This window comes from Triticum aestivum, chromosome 3B, assembly GCF_018294505.1.
Source record: "Triticum aestivum cultivar Chinese Spring chromosome 3B, IWGSC CS RefSeq v2.1, whole genome shotgun sequence".
NCBI classification, from domain to species: Eukaryota; Viridiplantae; Streptophyta; class Magnoliopsida; order Poales; family Poaceae; genus Triticum; species Triticum aestivum.
The window spans coordinates 467,235,068-467,254,855 of NC_057801.1; the positions used below are offsets into that span (position 1 = coordinate 467,235,068).

General features: G+C 46.5%; 1 protein-coding gene across 2 annotated transcripts; it reads right to left on the minus strand.

The window, feature by feature from the left end:
* Nucleotides 1-2,395: 2,395 nt before the first annotated feature.
* Nucleotides 2,396-19,582, minus strand: LOC123070407 (uncharacterized). 2 transcript variants are annotated; one of them, XM_044493628.1, is made up of 3 exons: nucleotides 18,689-19,582; nucleotides 5,947-6,484; nucleotides 2,396-2,707 (listed from the first exon to the last, which is right to left on the minus strand). In XM_044493628.1, exons 1-3 carry the CDS (start codon nucleotides 19,467-19,469, stop codon nucleotides 2,665-2,667), a joined length of 1,362 nt encoding a protein of 453 aa, XP_044349563.1. In that variant the 5' UTR covers nucleotides 19,470-19,582; the 3' UTR covers nucleotides 2,396-2,664. The 2 variants fall into 2 exon arrangements, with proteins under 2 accessions (XP_044349563.1, XP_044349561.1); XM_044493626.1 differs by having other exon boundaries at nucleotides 5,947-6,487; nucleotides 18,692-19,581.
* Nucleotides 19,583-19,788: the final 206 nt, after the last annotated feature.

Here is a 19,788-nt window from a genome sequence, read left to right on the forward strand (position 1 = left end):
AAACCCCACCATCCCTTTGTTGAAAATGATGCATATGTAGTTAGTTCTGATGTAAGTCTTGCTGGGTACATTTGTACTCACGTTTGCCTATTTTATGTTTTTGCAGAGAGACTTCAGTCTCACTAGTAGTTCCACGTGGACTTCGACGTTTAGCTTGATACCTCAGCTACGATCTTGTGCCCCGGCAGGATCTGGTAGATAGTCAGGCTTCTCAGCCTTTTTCATTTATAGATGTCTGTACTCAGACATGATAGCTTCCGCTTGTGCTTTGACTTGTATGCTCTGATTGTTGGGTCATGAGACCCCTGTTTGTAATATCTCGCTCCTCGGAGCCTATTGATTAAATACTTGAGTCGTAGAGTCATGTTGTGATGCCATGTTGTATTTGCACATATCGAGCATATTGTGTGTATGTTATTGAAATGCTTGGTATGTGTGGGATCTGACCATCTAGTTGTTTATCTTTAGTAGCCTCTCTTACCGGGAAATGTCTCCTAGTGTTTCCATTGAGCCTTGGTAGCTTGCTACTGCTCCGGAACACTTAGGCTGGCCGGCATGTGTCCTTCTTCGTTCCTGTGTCTGTCCCTTCGGGGAAATGTCACGCGATGAATACCGGAGTCCTGTTAGCCCGCTACAGCCCGGTTCACCGGAGTCCTGCTAGCCCAGTGCTACAGCCTGGATCCACTCGCTGATGACCGACACGTTCGATGCTGGGTCATGGATGCCTGTCCCTGTAAGTCTGTGCCACTTTGGGTTTACGACTAGTCATGTCAGCCCGGACTCTTTATCATATGGATGCTAGCGACATCATCATATACGTGAGCCAAAAGGCGCAAACGGTCCCGGGCAAAGGTAAGGCGACACCCGTGGGAATACCGTGCGTGAGGCCGCAAAGTGATATGAGGTGTTACATGCTAGATCGATGTGGCATTGAGTCGGGGTCCTGACAGCTCCCAAGGACCTTTGCGGAAAAAAGAAGAGTCGACAGGAAAGAACAAGGATAATATGGCCCGTCAGCCCAATATAACCCAAAAAACAAAGTATTATTTTTCATAAATCCCTAGCCTAATTCTTGCACTTTATTTTTTAGAGTAGACGTAGAAACTTTGAAGCTGATAGTTTAGCAAAGTTTTCCTTACATCTAGATCTTGGTAGACATATGTGGCTTGATGTACCCCCATGATTGTTGTCGAATAAAGAGGAACGAGGTTTACTCAACAGCGGATTACCTATCGAATAGGGTGTTGCAGGCCGAAAACCCAATTCGGTGCCGAGGCTCATCTGCACCCGGTCAGAAAAAAAACAAAATAAATACTAAAAAGTTCAAAAATAATAATTTTTTTGTGTAATAGATAATTTTATGCGTGAGGTTTGATCCAAATTTCAACTTATTTGGACATCTGCGCAGCTCTCAGCAAACAAAACAAATTGGGTCAGAACAGTATGTGAACAGTAATATTTTTTTACAGAGCCTGAATTTGTCTTTTTTGCTGAGAGTTTCTCAGATGTCCAAATGAGTTGAAACTTGGAACGCGCCTCACGTATAAACTTATCTACCACACAAAAAAATTGAATTTTTTGAAAAATTTTAATATTTATTTTGATTTTTTTTTCCGTTAGGGTAGATGCAGATGAGCTCGGAAGCAGAAACGCCGCACTCGTTGCAGGCGTCTCATCCAGGAGCTGGCGGACGCAGCTTGGTTTGGGCCGACCCGGTTACACGGGTTGGGCGGCCGCCCGCTCGTTGTGCGCTCGTTTTACGGTTGTCTGGTCAACTGTTCACCTCACTAAAAAGAAAAAGGTCAACGGTTCACCATTTGAACGTTGATTTTTTCAAGAGAAAAAATGATTTTAGTTTGCAAAAATCGGAAATTTTCGTGAATTCAAAAATGTTAACTGATTATGAAAACGTTCATCAAATTTCAGAAAAAGGTTTTGGAAAAAAGTTCACCGAGTTTGAAAAAAATCATAAAATATGGTGGGGGGGGGAGTCAACGATTTGAAAAAAACTTCATTGAATTTGAAAAAATATCATCAAATTTAGGAAAAAGTTTACTGAATTTGAAAAAAAATCCTTCTGAAAAAGGTTCACTGATTTTGAAAAAAGTTCATCGAATTTGGGGAAAAAATGTCATTGATTTGAGGGTCCAAACCATCAAGCGGACCAATACAGGCTCATGTTGAATGGCTTCGAATGTCCAGACATATGCAAGTGATTTGAGAGTCGACTTTGAAGATGTCCGGACTATTAGAGCAAGATACGAGCAGTAATGTTTCACTACTGGACGAACAACGCACGACCATGGAGCCAGATAAACCAGCGCACGCACCGCCGGACGTAAAAGGCTTCACTAAAATTAGTTATCAACTACATCCAGTTACCACTAGGAAATTATTGATAAAAAAGATTGAATTTAGGCTTAGTTTAGCGAGTCTATATATATATATAGACCTCACATGGCTAGCATACAAAGTAGTCGACACACACGGCCAACAAACATAGTCGATACAATGCAGAAGATTTTTAGTAATACAAGTCCATTGGCAATGCAACAAATCATACGCATCATGGATGAGGTAGAAAAGACTTCTTAAGCTTTCTTTGTACCCGGGCTTTGACCGTGCCTTCGAACAATTTCAACTCAAATTTCGGTAACAAGCTTCTTACTTGCCATCCATACTTGTTTCAGCAGCATTCGATATTTGCCTGTATAAACGAGAGTAAAAAAATTCTGTTAGATGATATGAAATATCTACTTGCAGAGGTTAAATCATCTAAACATTGACTATAAAAAGCAGAAGACCCATAAACAAATTATTATCCAATTAAATTAAAATTCCAACAACCGCTCTGCTCTTCATCAAAGGAGTACTAACATTAGCAATTTTGTTCGCACTATCTCTTTCTGACTGTATTGAGTATTCTTGTCATACAACACTCAGTTTCAGGAACTTGCAAGTTCTCTTCCATTCCATGCAACTCCGTGTGTTTCAAATTCTAGATTTGTCCCAAGTCAAACATTTCTATCTTTAGCCATCAATTCCTAGAAATTTGTACAATATAATGACTGAGCATAATTGTCATGGTGAATCTAATAATATAAATCTTATAATCTTGAACTATAGAGTGAATTTCACTTTTTATCCATAGTCTAACATTTGTGACAGCAATTACCCCATTTAATAGGAATTCCTCCTGTTTACTCTCTTTAGTCTAACTCTAATATCTGACGAATGGTACAAATATAGGGACAGTACTGAACGCATTCACCAGTTAACATTTCCCATTTAGTGAAACATTTGCCAGTTTATTCAGTTCTATTTGGTAGGACTCGTTCATCAGGTCTACATGGCCATGCGCGACTTCAACAATCCTAGCTGCTTCTACTACGATCTTTGTTGTAGCTACTGTCCTTGCTTCATCGATCGCTTGGCTGAAACCTGAAGAGAGAAGCTAGCGCATGCACGCTTGTCCTATACATGCATGGCACACAGAAATTTTATGCTACGTACTAGTACTAGAACAAAAACAATAATTACGAAAAATACAACCAAAATACTCTACTTAAGTGGACTACTACTACTAGTGCCCTATTATGCTCTGGCTAGCTCTCGTGTTTAATTCTGTCTGGCTAGCAGAAGGTGAGAACATTGTGGCAGCAACAGTTGTGCCACAAAGGTGCAGATGAGGACCTGAGAAGGTAGTCGGATATTAAATATGCCAGGGCAAAATATGTTTCTGATATTGCAAGCCACGTAGAGCTGATAACTTGGTGCAACCTTACAGAATGGGTCAAGTTTAAAAGGGGGTGAAAGCTGACACAACTTTTACTAAATGGGATAAGTGCGAAGAATTTCTGCTAAATGGGCCAATTGTTAAACTAGGGGTTGAAAAATGGAATTCACACTAAACTATACGCATTTCTAGAAACCGGTAGTTATTAAAGATAGAAAGAAAGGTTTGACTTTGGACAAAACTAGAATGACAACTAATATGAAGAAGAGGGAGACCCTAAATGTACTGCAATTTTTACAGGGGCCACGGATCCACTGCAATATTTCCCCTCAAATAAGCCAACCATAGTGATTGCCGATTTTGTCCCAATACAACTCTCCCTAACAAATGGGCCACGCCTGCCAGTGGGTCATTTTTTTTCCTCTCTCATTTGCATCTTTTCGGCAAGGCTGCGGTGGCAGGTGGCGGCGGCGCGGATGTCCAGCGACGGCAGCACGGAAGTCCGGCGGCAGCGGTGGTGTTCCAGCAGGCGGCAGTGGTCCAGTGGCGCGGCGGTCAATGGAGGCGGCGCACTGACATGGCAAGCATTGAAAATTTATGGGGAGGGTTGCAACTCTCCACTATCTGAGGAGATAATTTTTTGGGTTTAGGGAGACTGTTGAAGCAGGTTTTTTGCCTCAACTCTCCCTATACGTGCAATTTCTTGGGAATAGGGAGTAGTTTGCTGAAGATGATATAAGTGTACTACTACTAGTGCACTATTATGCGCTAGCTAGCTCTGGCATTTAGCTGTGTCTCGCTAGCAAATGGTGGGAACATTGTGGCTGCAACAGTTGCCGCACAACGGTGCGGACGAGGACCTGAGAAGGTAGTCGGAGATTAAATATGCTTCTGATATGGCAAGCCACATAGACCTGATGACTCGGCCCTCCTTACAGAATGGGTAATGTTTAAAAGGAGGTGAAAGCTGGCACAACTTTTACTAAATGGGGCAAGTGGGAAGAATTTCTGCTAAATGGGCCAATTGTTAAACTAGGGGGTGAAAAATGGAGTTACACTAAACTATGCGCATTTCTAGAAATCGGTAGTTACAGATAGAAAGAAAGGTTTGTCTTTGAACAAAACTAGAATTACAACTAATATGAGGTACAAGGACCTAAATGTACTGCCATTTTTACAGGAGCCATGGAGCCACTGCAACATTTCCCCTCAAATAAGCCAACCATAGGGATTGCCCATTTTGTCCAGCGAAAAACAGCTGGGTTAGGCTTACACTTTGCTTATTTTGTGTGCGATGGAAACTTTTCGGTTCCCACAAAAGAAATAAACATTTAATACAAAAGCAAGATTATCTACCAAAAGCTGCGCACAACAAAAGAAAACATTGCTTAATTCGTGCAGATAGTGCATCTTATCGTTCTGACAATGGCCTAGGAAATAGTATGGCACGAAAGACGCAATGCATGAAAGCTGAATCCTGGGTATGAGATAGCCTACCAATGGTGTGCAATATTTTCCCCTCAAATAAGCCAACTATAGGATTATTTTATTTCCTTGGTGCACATTTGCACCGTTTGAACAATGGCTGTGGAATTATTTTTAATAGGGGTTAGTTACACCACATGGCGTGCAAGATACAGCACATGGCGCACTAATGAAATCATTCATGTGCAACACACCATAAGCAAGCAGAAACTTTGGTTAGGGAACAATGCGGTGAAGTTAAGCTGGACACTGTCTTTACTTTTGTTATTTTGTCTGTTGAATGAAGCCTTTTTTATACATCTAATCAAACAGAAACCACGGAATTTAAATGTGGTGACAGGGAAGCAGTAAGTGCTGAATTTATGGACAGAAAAGTAAATGCTAGCGAGATAAATGCAGGCACAATGTTCACCGTCCTCAAACAAATACAGTAGTTATTTTGAAACAACAAATCAGGTAGATCTAAAGAATACTAGCTGGTAGCTGCACATGATCAAATGAAATAATAAATAATGAAAACCAGAATTGTAATGAAAGATGGAACACATTCTTTTGTGATATTAACTTGCACAGCATAATAAAAGCATAGATGTAACAAATCTACATCCACTCAGTACAAGTACCCAAAGTACTCTCTGCTGCCAGTACAAGTTGGTTTACCTCTGATACTTCAGTTTGTAAATCATTTTGCTACGAAAGGATATGAAAGCTCTTAACGAAATTACCTGGTTGATGAGAAAATGCCCAGATGCTTGGAGATCCCACTGGGAAAGTAGGTGAAACAATGACCCAGGGGTCTTCCAGAGCCGCCAAAATTAGCCACGCCTTTTACAGCCTTGTTCCTCATATCAAGAGCAATAACACAAGCCTTATCCCCAAGGGTATCAGGCATGTGCATAAGGTAAACAACATCACCGTCATGCAAGCTAAGAGCAGGATAGCCTAGACAAGTTCTCTTGAGGTTTGGCTTGGTATCATCACCACGCTCCTGCAGATTAGGTAGTAGCATTTGGGCATACACAGGGTTATCCAATGGTACATCATCTGGGCATCTGATAGTGCAGTCCTCCTCCCAGTTGCTGCTATCAGAAGTGGAACCAATGCTTGAAATTTTTAATTTTTTTGTTGCAGCAATCCAACCTTGAGATATCGGGGAGCTTCCAGTGTCTGAGCCCGGTCTGACGTTATTGTGCATCTCAAAATACTTGATGTAACCTTGGAGAACAGTGATGTTCTGAACATACAACGGATAACCAATGAGCGGATCTGTCACATCCCTAGCTTTACCCTGGCCATGGACTAGCTTGGTTGCTGCATCATGTTTAAATTCAAATGAAATTTGAACTGAGGAATTCAGAAGCCTCAAAACCCTAATTAAAAGAAGGGCAAGCACCCTTTAAATTGCATTCTGTGAATCCAAAATGCCCTAAAAATAGTTTTGTGAATTTTGGCAAGAGTTATATATCAAACCAAAATTCTGGAATATTTTTAAGGAATTATTTGGTCTCTGAATTTAAATCAATAATCTATTTGAATTTGGGGATATATTCATAATATATAATGAATATATTTTCAAATGCTTTGAAATGTTTTATGTACTTTTGGAATAGTCCAGAGAGGTAACATAAAATATTTCAGAATGTTTTGGCACTGTATGAAATTATTTTGGAATTGAAAACAGTGGCAAAAGATATTAAATAAAACAAACAGAACAGGAAAAAAATAAAAAGAACAGAGCTTACCTGGCCTCACCGTGCAGCCCACCAGAGCCGGCCCAGCTTCCCCAGCCGGCCCAGCCCACCTCCTCCTCCCTTGTCCTCTTCCTCCTCTGCCAGGAGGACGAACAGAGGCGAGGCGTGGCGCTCGCCGACGCTGCCTCGGCCACCTCCTGCTTCCTCTCGTTGCCCTGGACCCCGTCCGCGACGCCACGCACCCCCCCCCAGGCCTCTCACTCTCTCCCCGAGCTCCTCTCCTCCTCTGGCTCTCTCGCGCGCAGCCACCGAACACACCCGCCGCCGCCGACGAGCTCTCTCGTGGCCACCGGCCACCCCTAGCCTCTCCGACACACCCACGAGCTCCGCCTCGACCCCCTCCTTCCTCCCCACCGACCCACGGCCCTCCGGAAGCCCTGCAACGCCGCCACCATCGCCGTTCCGTCGCCGGCCACCGAAGCTCCCCTCCGTCGATTCGCCGGACCCCGAGCCTCCCCTGCCTCGCCAGCAGCACCAGAAGAATCGCGGTGAGCCACTGAACCGTTCCCCTCTTCTTCCCATGCCGTTGGGCCGCTCTAGCCATTGCTTCCGCTGGACCCGAGAGCTCGCCGCCGCCGTGCCTCGTCACCACCGTGGCTGGAGCCGTTGCAGCTCGAAGCCGAGCACACCACCGCACCCAACACGTCTCCAGGAGCCCGTAGCCGCCACTAGCTTCCCTCCCGTGCCCCCGAACGCCAAACCCGACCTCGCCCGAGCTCCGGCCGCCGCCTCGCTCGCCGCCGTTGCTGATTCCGGCCACCCCCACACCTCCCGTTGGTCCCCCTAGATGCGCACGGGCGCGGGCTACCTCCTGGTGCCCTTGGCGCGTCGATCCGATGCCCCTAGCGCAAGTCCGGCGCTCCCCCGCCGTGCGGAATGGTCGCCGCCGGCGAAACCCCGGCGACTGCCGACGTGGCACGCCTAATTAGCACTAATGACGCCTAAACACCCCCCCCACAGCCACTGACAGTGGGCCCCGTAGTGGGTCAAAGCCCGGGTCAACGCGGGATTAGCCCCTGTGTCACTGACGTGTGGACCCCACACGTCAGGTTTGACCTGGAGGCGCCCTGTTGACCTGCTGACGTCAAGGTGATGACATGCTGACGCCATAATTCATTTTCTGGAATTATTTTAATTCTAAATAATCAGAAAATTCCAGAAAATGCCTAAAACTTCTAAAAATCATAGAAAATTAACCGTAACTCCAAATTAAATAAATTATATATGAAAAATTATCAGAAAAATTCAAGGAATCCATCTGTACAATTTTCATGCATGTTAGAACAACTTATAGGTGCTGTTTAGCACAAATCAATTAAATGGCATTTGAATAATCACATATGGAGTTTGAATTTGAATCTTGTATTCAAACCAACTTCATTTAATCTGTTGCTAGTTGCATTGGCTCAAAACACATTCATTTTGCCATGTCATGATCATGCATCATATTGTGCATTGCATTGATTGTGTTCCCTTCTGTGTTGCCGGTATTTGTCCCCTCTCGATAGACGTGATACCGATGATGTGATCGTTGACACTGATGAAGACTCAATGTTATCTTCAGAAGTGCCAGGCAAGCAAAACCCCCTTGTTCATTCCGATACAATCCTACTCTCTCGCTCCTGCTCTCTTTTACTGCATTAGGACAACACCGATTCATCTGTTACTTGCTGCGGTAGCTGAACCCCTTTATCCTCTGCATGACCTGTCATTCCACAGTAAATAGATGAAACCCACTAGCATGAGTAGGAGTTGTTTGAGCCCTGTTGTGCCTACTCATTCATGCTTGTTTGTCATGCCTGCTACTGCTTAGAGTTGAGTCGGGTCTGATTCATCGGGGATGAATCAGAGGTGTGTGAACATGTCCTACGGTGTGTGAGCTAAGCGTGTGAACACGATTTGGTAAAGGTAGCGGTGAGAGGCCATGTAGGAGTACATGGTGGGTTGTCTCATTGCAGCCGTCCTCAGGAACTGAGTTCTGTGTTTGTGATCCATGATTCAGCTACTACCACGCATTGGGCCCGAAACCAATGGACCCTCTCGGCTTCTTAATCACCCTTGTCCTCTGTCCAGGAGTTGCAAGTAGTTTCTGGTGTTTGTAGTATGCTGGAGGCCGTGGACAGCGCTGACCGTAGGGGTGGGCTGTTATGCGGTAGGCACGTGGCCGGGTAAACCGGGCGCCCGTTTGGTGTCACGGAACCCTGTTCACATTGTTTGGGGCTGTGAGCGAAACTCCGGCCGGATCTCCTCATGGATGGAACCCGAATAGGCGATAAACCTGGACTAGAGACTTGAGTGTTTAGGCAGGCCGTGGCCGACACCCACGTTGGGCTTCCGCTTGAAGGTTGCCGAGTACATGTCGTGTAAACGGCGGTAAGTGGTGAGAGCGTGTGTGAAGAAGTACACCCCTGCAGGGTTAATATGATCTATTCGAATAGCCGTGTCCGCGGAAAAGGACTTCTGGGTTGCTTATATCAGTTCATAGACAAGTGAAAGTGGATACTCTAAAATACGCAAGATAAGCGTGAGTGCTATGGATGGCGATCTCGTAGGGAGACGGGAGCGGATCCATAGTGGTGTATTGCTATGGTGAATATGTGGACTCGTGTGCGCCACCTCAAAAGAGTTACTTGCAGTCGTAGTTCAGGATAGCCACCGAGTCAAAGCTGGCTTGCTGCAGTCAAACTCCACCATCCCCTTTGTTGATAATGATGCATGTGTAGATAGATCTGATGTAAGTCTTGCTGGGTACATTTGTACTCACGTTTGCCTATTTTATGTTTTTGCAGAGAGACTTCAGTCTCACTAGTAGTTCCGCTTGGACTTCGACGTTTAGCTTGATACCTCAGCTACGATCTTGTGCCCTCGGCAGGATCTGGTAGATAGTCAGGCTTCTCAGCCTTTTTCATTTATAGATGTCTGTACTCAGACATGATAGCTTCCGCTTGTGCTTTGATTTGTATGCTCTGATTGTTGGGTCATGAGACCCCTGTTTGTAATATCTCGCTCCTCGGAGCCTATTGAATAAGTACTTGTGTCGTAGAGTCATGTTGTGATGCTTCGTTGTATTTGCACATATCGAGCATATTGTGCGTATGATTGAAATGCTTGGTATGTGTGGGATCTGACCATCTAGTTGTTTATCTTTAGTAGCCTCTCTTACCGGGAAATGTCTCCTAGTGTTTCCACCGAGCCATGGTAGCTCGCTACCGCTCCGGAACACTTAGGCTGGTCGGCATGTGTCCTTCTTCGTTCCTGTGTCTGTCCCTTCGGGGAAATGTCACGCGATGAATACCGGAGTCCTGTTAGCCCGCTACAGCCCGGTTCACCGGAGTCCTGCTAGCCCAGTGCTACAGCCTGGATTCACTCGCTGATGACCGACACGTTCGATGCTGGGTCATGGATGCCTGTCCCTGTAAGTCTGTGCCGCTTTGGGTTTACGACTAGCCATGTCAGCCCGGGCTCCTTATCATATGGATGCTAGCGACACTGTCATATACGTGTGCCAAAAGGCGCAAACGGTCCCGGGCAAAGGTAAGGCGACACCCGTGGGAATACCGTGCGTGAGGCCGCAAAGTGATATGAGGTGTTACATGCTAGATCGATGTGGCATTGAGTCGGGGTCCTGACAGCGTTGGTATCAGAGCTTGACTGCCTGTAGGATTACTAAGCCAAACTGGTCGAAGTTGAGTCTAGAAATTCTTTAGTTATATAAGGGAATTGATTGTGGGATGGAACGTAAGGCTCTTTTTACTCCTTATACCTCATGCCCTTCTGATCTGAGTCATCTTATCTTTCCTACGGGGTTAAGAAACTAGGCTATCTCTTCTTTTTATCAGGATCACGTGTTATTAATTAGTGGACTTATAAGATTGTTGGATTTAAGTCTCAGTTCAGTTCCTACTACTTCCGTATGATAATTGTTGATCTCGGAACCTTGATATTGTGCTTCTAAGTGGTTATGCCACCATTTTTGTGAATGTCTCAAATCTTTTCCGAGCATTTACAGCCGTTATGCTGTCCGAGTCATCCCAGGTTTCTAAAGAGTCTGATGCATTTGCAAATCCTTTTGCTCCGGTTTCAATGTCTGTTAGGCCAGGTTAATCACACAAATTGTTGAGCTGAGGTACTCTACTGCCTCAACCTTTATGTTGGAGTTATTATTATGACCCTAGGTGTCTCAAGGGATCATCTAGTAGTCTAGCCATGATTTATGTTCCAGTGTGATGACTCTGGCCGTCATTATCGAAAGCATCCCGTGATGCCATTTAGTAGTAGGTATTCTATCCCTGGGTTTTGAACCCGAGATTCACCCTACTTGCTTCATGTTGATAGTTTTGCTCGTTCCTTTAGGTTATTAGTAACCTTTGTATTAGTCCTCGATGTTCGTGGTATTCCTTTCCTCCAAATACTATGAACCGCTTATGGCAGATGTTCCTCGCTGATCGAAAGATCACAATCAGAGTGCTCTCGATGGGTTCTCGATTCTACATTGTGACTCTGCCAGTTCTACCTTTCTGCATGGGTTATCCGGAAGAAATATGTGGAATTCGTTCGACATGCTAAACCATGCATCCACAACTCAGAAAATCGTATGTTCCTTTGAGTTGTCCCTCTTTAGTTGTCTTCTGACCCTCGTCTATCAATTGATAGTCAAGAGTATGCGTGCATTCGTTCGTCGATGCCTATTACCCTTGTGGTCCGCCAGGCCATTCTATTTCAGAATGACTAGGAGAAACAAACTCCAGTACCTCATCCATATTTAGGATTGGGTCAAAGTGTTCCGCAGATCAAGTTACAATCCAGCTTCTGGTCTGCTCTACCCTGAAGTATTACCTTCTTTATGACAGGAATTTCATGAGAATTGCACCACCTTTTGTGAATTCTTGACATAGTGATACTTCTCGCCATCCTTTTTCATTCCTCGGTTCCGTGTTGTTGCAGCCGGAGTGCCGACAAGTGAATCATGGTGTGTGAAATCAATACTCCCAGCAACCTCGTTGCTTGGTAGCTAAAGGATAATAATTTCATTCTTAGCATGTTGGTTTTTGAATCATCCTTCTAAGACTGATCGTGCTACCTAGTCCTTATTTCGGTGCACCCTTCAATTGATGAGTTAGGATCTTGTCAAGTCCTCACTCATTTGATCATATCGTCTTGCCCTCAAAAGCGAGATTGTTCTCGAGCTTAGTAACATACCGGTGGTTCATGATTTTCTGAATATCTTCTCGGAAGTATCACCAGGTCGTCACCTGACCGTTATGTTGAGCCCGAGATCAAGTTGGTTTCTTGTGAACCACCTTCTCTCCAAGAATCGATGTTAGATATCCCTGAGCTAGTTGGTTAAGCTAGACAACAACTTGGAGAGTTGGAGGATAAAAGCTTGCCTGACTTAGTTCGTTCCAAAGGGATAATCTTGTGTAGTGTGTGTTGAAGAAAGATGATATCTTCATCGATTGGTCCCTGTGATCAGTTGCTGGACCTATTGTCTTATCAATCCCTTGATTTGAGTGTGGGCTATCGTCAAATCAAATCAGTACCAACGATGCTCGTAATGTTGTCCTACTCGTGGTTGATCCCTCGAGCATACACCATTACATCTTTGGTCTGACCAATGCTATCACCGTGTTCACATGATGGTGGAAGTCCAGTGATATGGAAATTCCGATGAGTTGCTGTTGAGCCCATCAGTAGCATTTTGTCTCCCCCCATGAATCATGTTGAACATCAACCTAGTGTTGGAAATTTGTGTAAGCATTTCTTCGTGTTTCGTTCATGAAGTATATGTTTGGATGAAAGTAGTGACTTTCCCTAATTCATGTGCATATGATGCAAGTTGCCGCCATGAATTTGAGGAAGATTGTTTTGTTTCCTTGGAATCATCCCAAATCAGTCATGCACACGTGCGAAGTATTCTGTGGTCTGGAGACTTGCAACCTTCATTCCATATGTGTCCCGAGCACACCAAGCCACTGATTGATTTGTTCAAGGAGAAGAAGTTCCTTCATAAGAGCTAATCATATGACTTATGCAAGGACTTCGTTATCCACGGTGATGGTTCCCAACCAGAACTCGGTAGTGTTTTATTGTAAGACTACCATGTGATCATGTTTGTCTGAGACAACATGTTCACACGTGCGTAGCAGAACCAGCTCATGTTCTGGAGCTTGCTATCGTAGTTCATTCCCCGAGAATCTCGCAACGTCATCTCGTCGAATTGTGTTGCAAACTTTCATTTTTCTTCCTTGACTCGATGAGTCTGGAATATCCTAACACCAACCAGATCTGAATCTCAGGCAGATATGATGGTTGGAACATTTTCCAAGAACTATAATATTGGTCCCTCGATAACCGGTAAAGTGGATGTCGTGGCCAACACACCCAACCGGAAGACCTATTATTATAATATCTTGATTGAGGAAGTTGGCCACCTCCCCATAGGGATTTCGTAGGATTTACTCCCTAGTTGCCCCTATGGATTTTGAGATCCCGAAGTCCGACCTTTTTACTTGATGTTCTAGATATCAAACCATATCTATGAATGGGTTACACTAGCACATCAAGGAGAACATTAGAAGCGGAGTGCTAAATGTCTCTCGGTCGATCATCCAGATTTTATTTCCTTGGCCCCGCCAAGGGTGAAATCTGAGAAGGTGTTATCTTCCTTTGCATCTGCATCATTCATCATGGTAGCAAGTTGTGTTGCCAGGATCCTTGACACGGATATTGGTAGAATCTTGATGATTGTGGAAATGCTCAAGTTCTTGAGAGCACGCTCAAGCGCTAGGTGTTATCATCGACGCTAACTGGGATTCCTCTCAGTTTCCTCGGCAATGCTATGACCTTTTCAACCAGTGAATTAACTCTCTAGTGTTGGGTTCTTCCCCAGTTACCAGAATCATTCCCAGCATTTGCATTTTGTTCCCAGCTTGCACCGCCAATGTGCCATTCTACCATGGGTCTCTTCCATTTCCGGTGATAAGCAAATTCATCCATTACGTTGTCTTCAACAAGGTAATCCACATCATCCAAGTCTGAGTATGCCAGTCTACCGACCCCCTCCAAACGATCGTTGTGAATTGCCTTAGGCTGGTATGAAGAGTTTTCAATGATCTCTGAATCAAAGGTAATCCTTTTTGCCACTTAAGGAAATAATCTACGAATCACCCTCCTCCAGGATGTTTCGTCGTGGTTTCATGGCAACTAAACTCCTCGCTACGTGGACAATATTTTACCACCTTCTTAAATGTGGAATTGTTGTCTACCTAGTGAACCTTCGTCCTCCGTTTCTTTCCACCCCTCTTGATGTGTATCTCGTGTCTCAACTCGAGAGATGGTCCTATGTCTCATTCCGTGAGTTGTTCGATCATCGAGGAGATCGATCCTTCTAGAGTTTTCCTTTCCTCTTCTTTTCATGATTAGCTGGAGTTCTCAGAGCAAGACGACAAGACAAAGATGGTGTTCGAATCAACGTTTCTATGAAGTGCACCCTGGATCGTGAAGATTATACTAGTCCGCGTTACCCTTCACCTTACCCTACGCTTGAATCTCGAGACGAGATTCTTGTTTAGTGGGGGTGAGTTGTCACATCCCTAGCTTTACCCTGGCCATGGACTAGCTTGGTTGCTGCATCATGTTTAAATTCAAATGAAATTTGAACTGAGGAATTCAGAAGCCTCAAAACCCTAATTAAAAGAAGGGCAAGCACCCTTTAAATTGCATTCTGTGAATCCAAAATGCCCTAAAAATAGTTTTGTGAATTTTGGCAAGAGTTATATATCAAACCAAAATTCTGGAATATTTTTAAGGAATTATTTGGTCTCTGAATTTAAATCAATAATCTATTTGAATTTGGGGATATATTCATAATATATAATGAATATATTTTCAAATGCTTTGAAATGTTTTATGTACTTTTGGAATAGTCCAGAGAGGTAACATAAAATATTTCAGAATGTTTTGGCACTGTATGAAATTATTTTGGAATTGAAAACAGTGGCAAAAGATATTAAATAAAACAAACAGAACAGGAAAAAAATAAAAAGAACAGAGCTTACCTGGCCTCACCGTGCAGCCCACCAGAGCCGGCCCAGCTTCCCCAGCCGGCCCAGCCCACCTCCTCCTCCCTTGTCCTCTTCCTCCTCTGCCAGGAGGACGAACAGAGGCGAGGCGTGGCGCTCGCCGACGCTGCCTCGGCCACCTCCTGCTTCCCCCTAGCCACCTCCTGCTTCCTCTCGTTGCCCTGGACCCCGTCCGCGACGCCACGCACCCCCCCAGGCCTCTCACTCTCTCCCCGAGCTCCTCTCCTCCTCTGGCTCTCTCGCGCGCAGCCACCGAACACACCCGCCGCCGCCGACGAGCTCTCTCGTGGCCACCGGCCACCCCTAGCCTCTCCGACACACCCACGAGCTCCGCCTCGACCCCCTCCTTCCTCCCCACCGACCCACGGCCCTCCGGAAGCCCTGCAATGCCGCCACCATCGCCGTTCCGTCGCCGGCCACCGAAGCTCCCCTCCGTCGATTCGCCGGACCCCGAGCCTCCCCTGCCTCGCCAGCAGCACCAGAAGAATCGCGGTGAGCCACTGAACCGTTCCCCTCTTCTTCCCATGCCGTTGGGCCGCTCTAGCCATTGCTTCCGCCGGACCCGAGAGCTCGCCGCCGCCGTGCCTCGTCACCACCATGGCTGGAGCCGTTGCAGCTCGAAGCCGAGCACACCACCGCACCCAACACGTCTCCAGGAGCCCGTAGCCGCCACTAGCTTCCCTCCCGTGCCCCCGAACGCCAAACCCGACCTCGCCCGAGCTCCGGCCGCCGCCTCGCTCGCCGCCGTTGCTGATTCCGGCCACCCCCGCACCTCCCGTTGGTCCCCCTAGATGCGCACGGGCGCGGGCTACCTCCTGGTGCCCTTGGCGCGTCGATCCGATGCCCCTAGCGCAAGTCCGGCGCTCCCCCGCCGTGCGGAATGGTCGCCGCCGGCGAAACCCCGGCGACTGCCGACGTGGCACGCCTAATTAGCACTAATGACGCCTAAACACCCCCCCACAGCCACTGACAGTGGGCCCCGTAGTGGGTCAAAGCCCGGGTCAACGCGGGATTAGCCCCTGTGTCACTGACGTGTGGACCCCACACGTCAGGTTTGACCTGGAGGCGCCCTGTTGACCTGCTGACGTCAAGGTGATGACATGCTGACGCCATAATTCATTTTCTGGAATTATTTTAATTCTAAATAATCAGAAAATTCCAGAAAATGCCTAAAACTTCTAAAAATCATAGAAAATTAACCGTAACTCCAAATTAAATAAATTATATATGAAAAATTATCAGAAAAATTCAAGGAATCCATCTGTACCATTTTCATGCATGTTAGAACAACTTATAGGTGCTGTTTAGCACAAATCAATTAAATGGCATTTGAATAATCACATATGGAGTTTGAATTTGAATCTTGTATTCAAACCAACTTCATTTAATCTGTTGCTAGTTGCATTGGCTCAAAACACATTCATTTTGCCATGTCATGATCATGCATCATATTGTGCATTGCATTGATTGTGTTCCCTTCTGTGTTGCCGGTATTTGTCCCCTCTCGATAGACGTGATACCGATGATGTGATCGTTGACACTGATGAAGACTCAATGTTATCTTCAGAAGTGCCAGGCAAGCAAAACCCCCTTGTTCATTCCGATACAATCCTACTCTCTCGCTCCTGCTCTCTTTTACTGCATTAGGACAACACCGATTCATCTGTTACTTGTTGCGGTAGCTGAACCCCTTTATCCTCTGCATGACCTGTCATTCCACAGTAAATAGATGAAACCCACTAGCATGAGTAGGAGTTGTTTGAGCCCTGTTGTGCCTACTCATTCATGCTTGTTTGTCATGCCTGCTACTGCTTAGAGTTGAGTCGGGTCTGATTCATCGGGGATGAATCAGAGGTGTGTGAACATGTCCTACGGTGTGTGAGCTAAGCGTGTGAACACGATTTGGTAAAGGTAGCGGTGAGAGGCCATGTAGGAGTACATGGTGGGTTGTCTCATTGCAGCCGTCCTCAGGAACTGAGTTCTGTGTTTGTGATCCATGATTCAGCTACTACCACGCATTGGGCCCGAAACCAATGGACCCTCTCGGCTTCTTAATCACCCTTGTCCTCTGTCCAGGAGTTGCAAGTAGTTTCTGGTGTTTGTAGTATGCTGGAGGCCGTGGACAGCGCTGACCGTAGGGGTGGGCTGTGATGCGGTAGGCACGTGGCCGGGTAAACCGGGCGCCCGTTTGGTGTCACGGAACCCTGTTCACATTGTTTGGGGCTGTGAGCGAAACTCCGGCCGGATCTCCTCATGGATGGAACCCGAATAGGCGATAAACCTGGACTAGAGACTTGAGTGTTTAGGCAGGCCGTGGCCGACACCCACGTTGGGCTTCCGCTTGAAGGTTGCCGAGTACATGTCGTGTAAACGGCGGTAAGTGGTGAGAGCGTGTGTGAAGAAGTACACCCCTGCAGGGTTAATATGATCTATTCGAATAGCCGTGTCCGCGGAAAAGGACTTCTGGGTTGCTTATATCAGTTCATAGACAAGTGAAAGTGGATACTCTAAAATACGCAAGATAAGCGTGAGTGCTATGGATGGCGATCTCGTAGGGGGACGGGAGCGGATCCATAGTGGTGTATTGCTATGGTGAATATGTGGACTCGTGTGCGCCACCTCAAAAGAGTTACTTGCAGTCGTAGTTCAGGATAGCCACCGAGTCAAAGCTGGCTTGCTGCAGTCAAACTCCACCATCCCCTTTGTTGATAATGATGCATGTGTAGATAGATCTGATGTAAGTCTTGCTGGGTACATTTGTACTCACGTTTGCCTATTTTATGTTTTTGCAGAGAGACTTCAGTCTCACTAGTAGTTCCGCTTGGACTTCGACGTTTAGCTTGATACCTCAGCTACGATCTTGTGCCCTCGGCAGGATCTGGTAGATAGTCAGGCTTCTCAGCCTTTTTCATTTATAGATGTCTGTACTCAGACATGATAGCTTCCGCTTGTGCTTTGATTTGTATGCTCTGATTGTTGGGTCATGAGACCCCTGTTTGTAATATCTCGCTCCTCGGAGCCTATTGAATAAGTACTTGTGTCGTAGAGTCATGTTGTGATGCTTCGTTGTATTTGCACATATCGAGCATATTGTGCGTATGATTGAAATGCTTGGTATGTGTGGGATCTGACCATCTAGTTGTTTATCTTTAGTAGCCTCTCTTACCAGGAAATGTCTCCTAGTGTTTCCACCGAGCCATGGTAGCTCGCTACCGCTCCGGAACACTTAGGCTGGCCGGCATGTGTCCTTCTTCGTTCCTGTGTCTGTCCCTTCGGGGAAATGTCACGCGATGAATACCGGAGTCCTGTTAGCCCGCTACAGCCCGGTTCACCGGAATCCTGCTAGCCCAGTGCTACAGCCTGGATTCACTCGCTGATGACCGACATGTTCGATGCTGGGTCATGGATGCCTGTCCCTGTAAGTCTGTGCCGCTTTGGGTTTACGACTAGCCATGTCAGCCCGGGCTCCTTATCATATGGATGCTAGCGACACTGTCATATACGTGTGCCAAAAGGCACAAACGGTCCCGGGCAAAGGTAAGGCGACACCCGTGGGAATACCGTGCGTGAGGCCGCAAAGTGATATGAGGTGTTACATGCTAGATCGATGTGGCATTGAGTCGGGGTCCTGACAGGATCGGGCGACAGCGGCGAAGGTAGCGGGATGTAGCGAAGACTCTGGTTGCTGTCAAGGAGGAGAAGGTCACAGATGATAATGCCCCGCCCGAGGTCGACCCAACCCACTGAACCAAGCTCCCCTCCAATGGTGATCCCCTTGTTGGGAGACTGGAACTCAAAATCCTTGGGCGAATCAAGAAGCATCAACTTGGTGCTCCATGCCTTTGTCTTGGAGTTGTACAGGTGGAGATTAAAGTGCCCGTCGGTGTACTCCCGCTCAATGAAGGCCCTGCGGAGCACGGCGATGAAGAACATCTCTTGGTCGTGGCAGTGCAGTAAGGCAACCTCTTGGTCGTAGATCCTGAAGTAGGGGGGACAGTGGACGAGCTTGACCGACGGCGGCGTCTTCTTGGTGCCGGCCTGGTAGACGAAGTAGCGAATGTTCTTGGTGTACACGTGCTGGCGCTCGGGGCAGATGGTGATGCGGAGCAGGACGAGGCCATCCTCCGTATAGGAGATCTTGGGCATGTCAGCGAATGCATCGGGCTTCAGATCTGGGCAGTGGACGGTGAAGCAGGAGACGCGCGGCGGGGCAGCCGGCCAGAAGGTGACCAGGATGCGCTTGCCCTTCTTCTTGGTCCTGCTCCTGCGGCCACGGGCGGTGGTGGCGTTGGTGCGGTCGCTGAGGTAGCCGAAGGAGTCGATGAGGATGGTCTCCGGGAGAGGAGAATCCGGATCCTCGGGGTGGATAGGCGGAGGGATCTGGAGTAGCCGGAGTTGGTGGTCATCCATCACCATGGCAACCGAGGAGGTCGATGCGGAGGTGGCGGCCGGAGGAGGAATGGGAGTGGAACCCTAACGCAGGGAGGAGAGATGAATCTATGGATGGGCTCGCTGGCACACACTGAACGAGTCGATATTTTATCTCGGGGACTCCGACGCACAGAAGAGGAGGCAACGACTGGGCCGGCCCGACTCTGTAGCGCTCATTGTTGCATCATTCTCAAAAACAAAAAGCTCATTGTTGCATTCTCTATACAAGAGGTCATTGTTGCATTCTATAAAAAAAGGTCAATTGTAGCAACCTTTTTGAAACAAATCTAAATTTTCTCGAAAT

Coding starts and splice junctions, on each gene's coding strand:
- LOC123070407 (XM_044493628.1), bottom strand. CDS start 19,469: ATGGTGATGGATGACCACCAACTCCGGCTACTCCAGATCCCTCCGCCT. Junction 6,485..18,688: donor TTCGCCGCTGTCGCCCGATC/CTGTCAGGACCC, acceptor ATGTGACAGATC/CGCTCATTGGTTATCCGTTG. Junction 2,708..5,946: donor GGCATTTTCTCATCAACCAG/GTAATTTCGTTA, acceptor TCGTTTATACAG/GCAAATATCGAATGCTGCTG.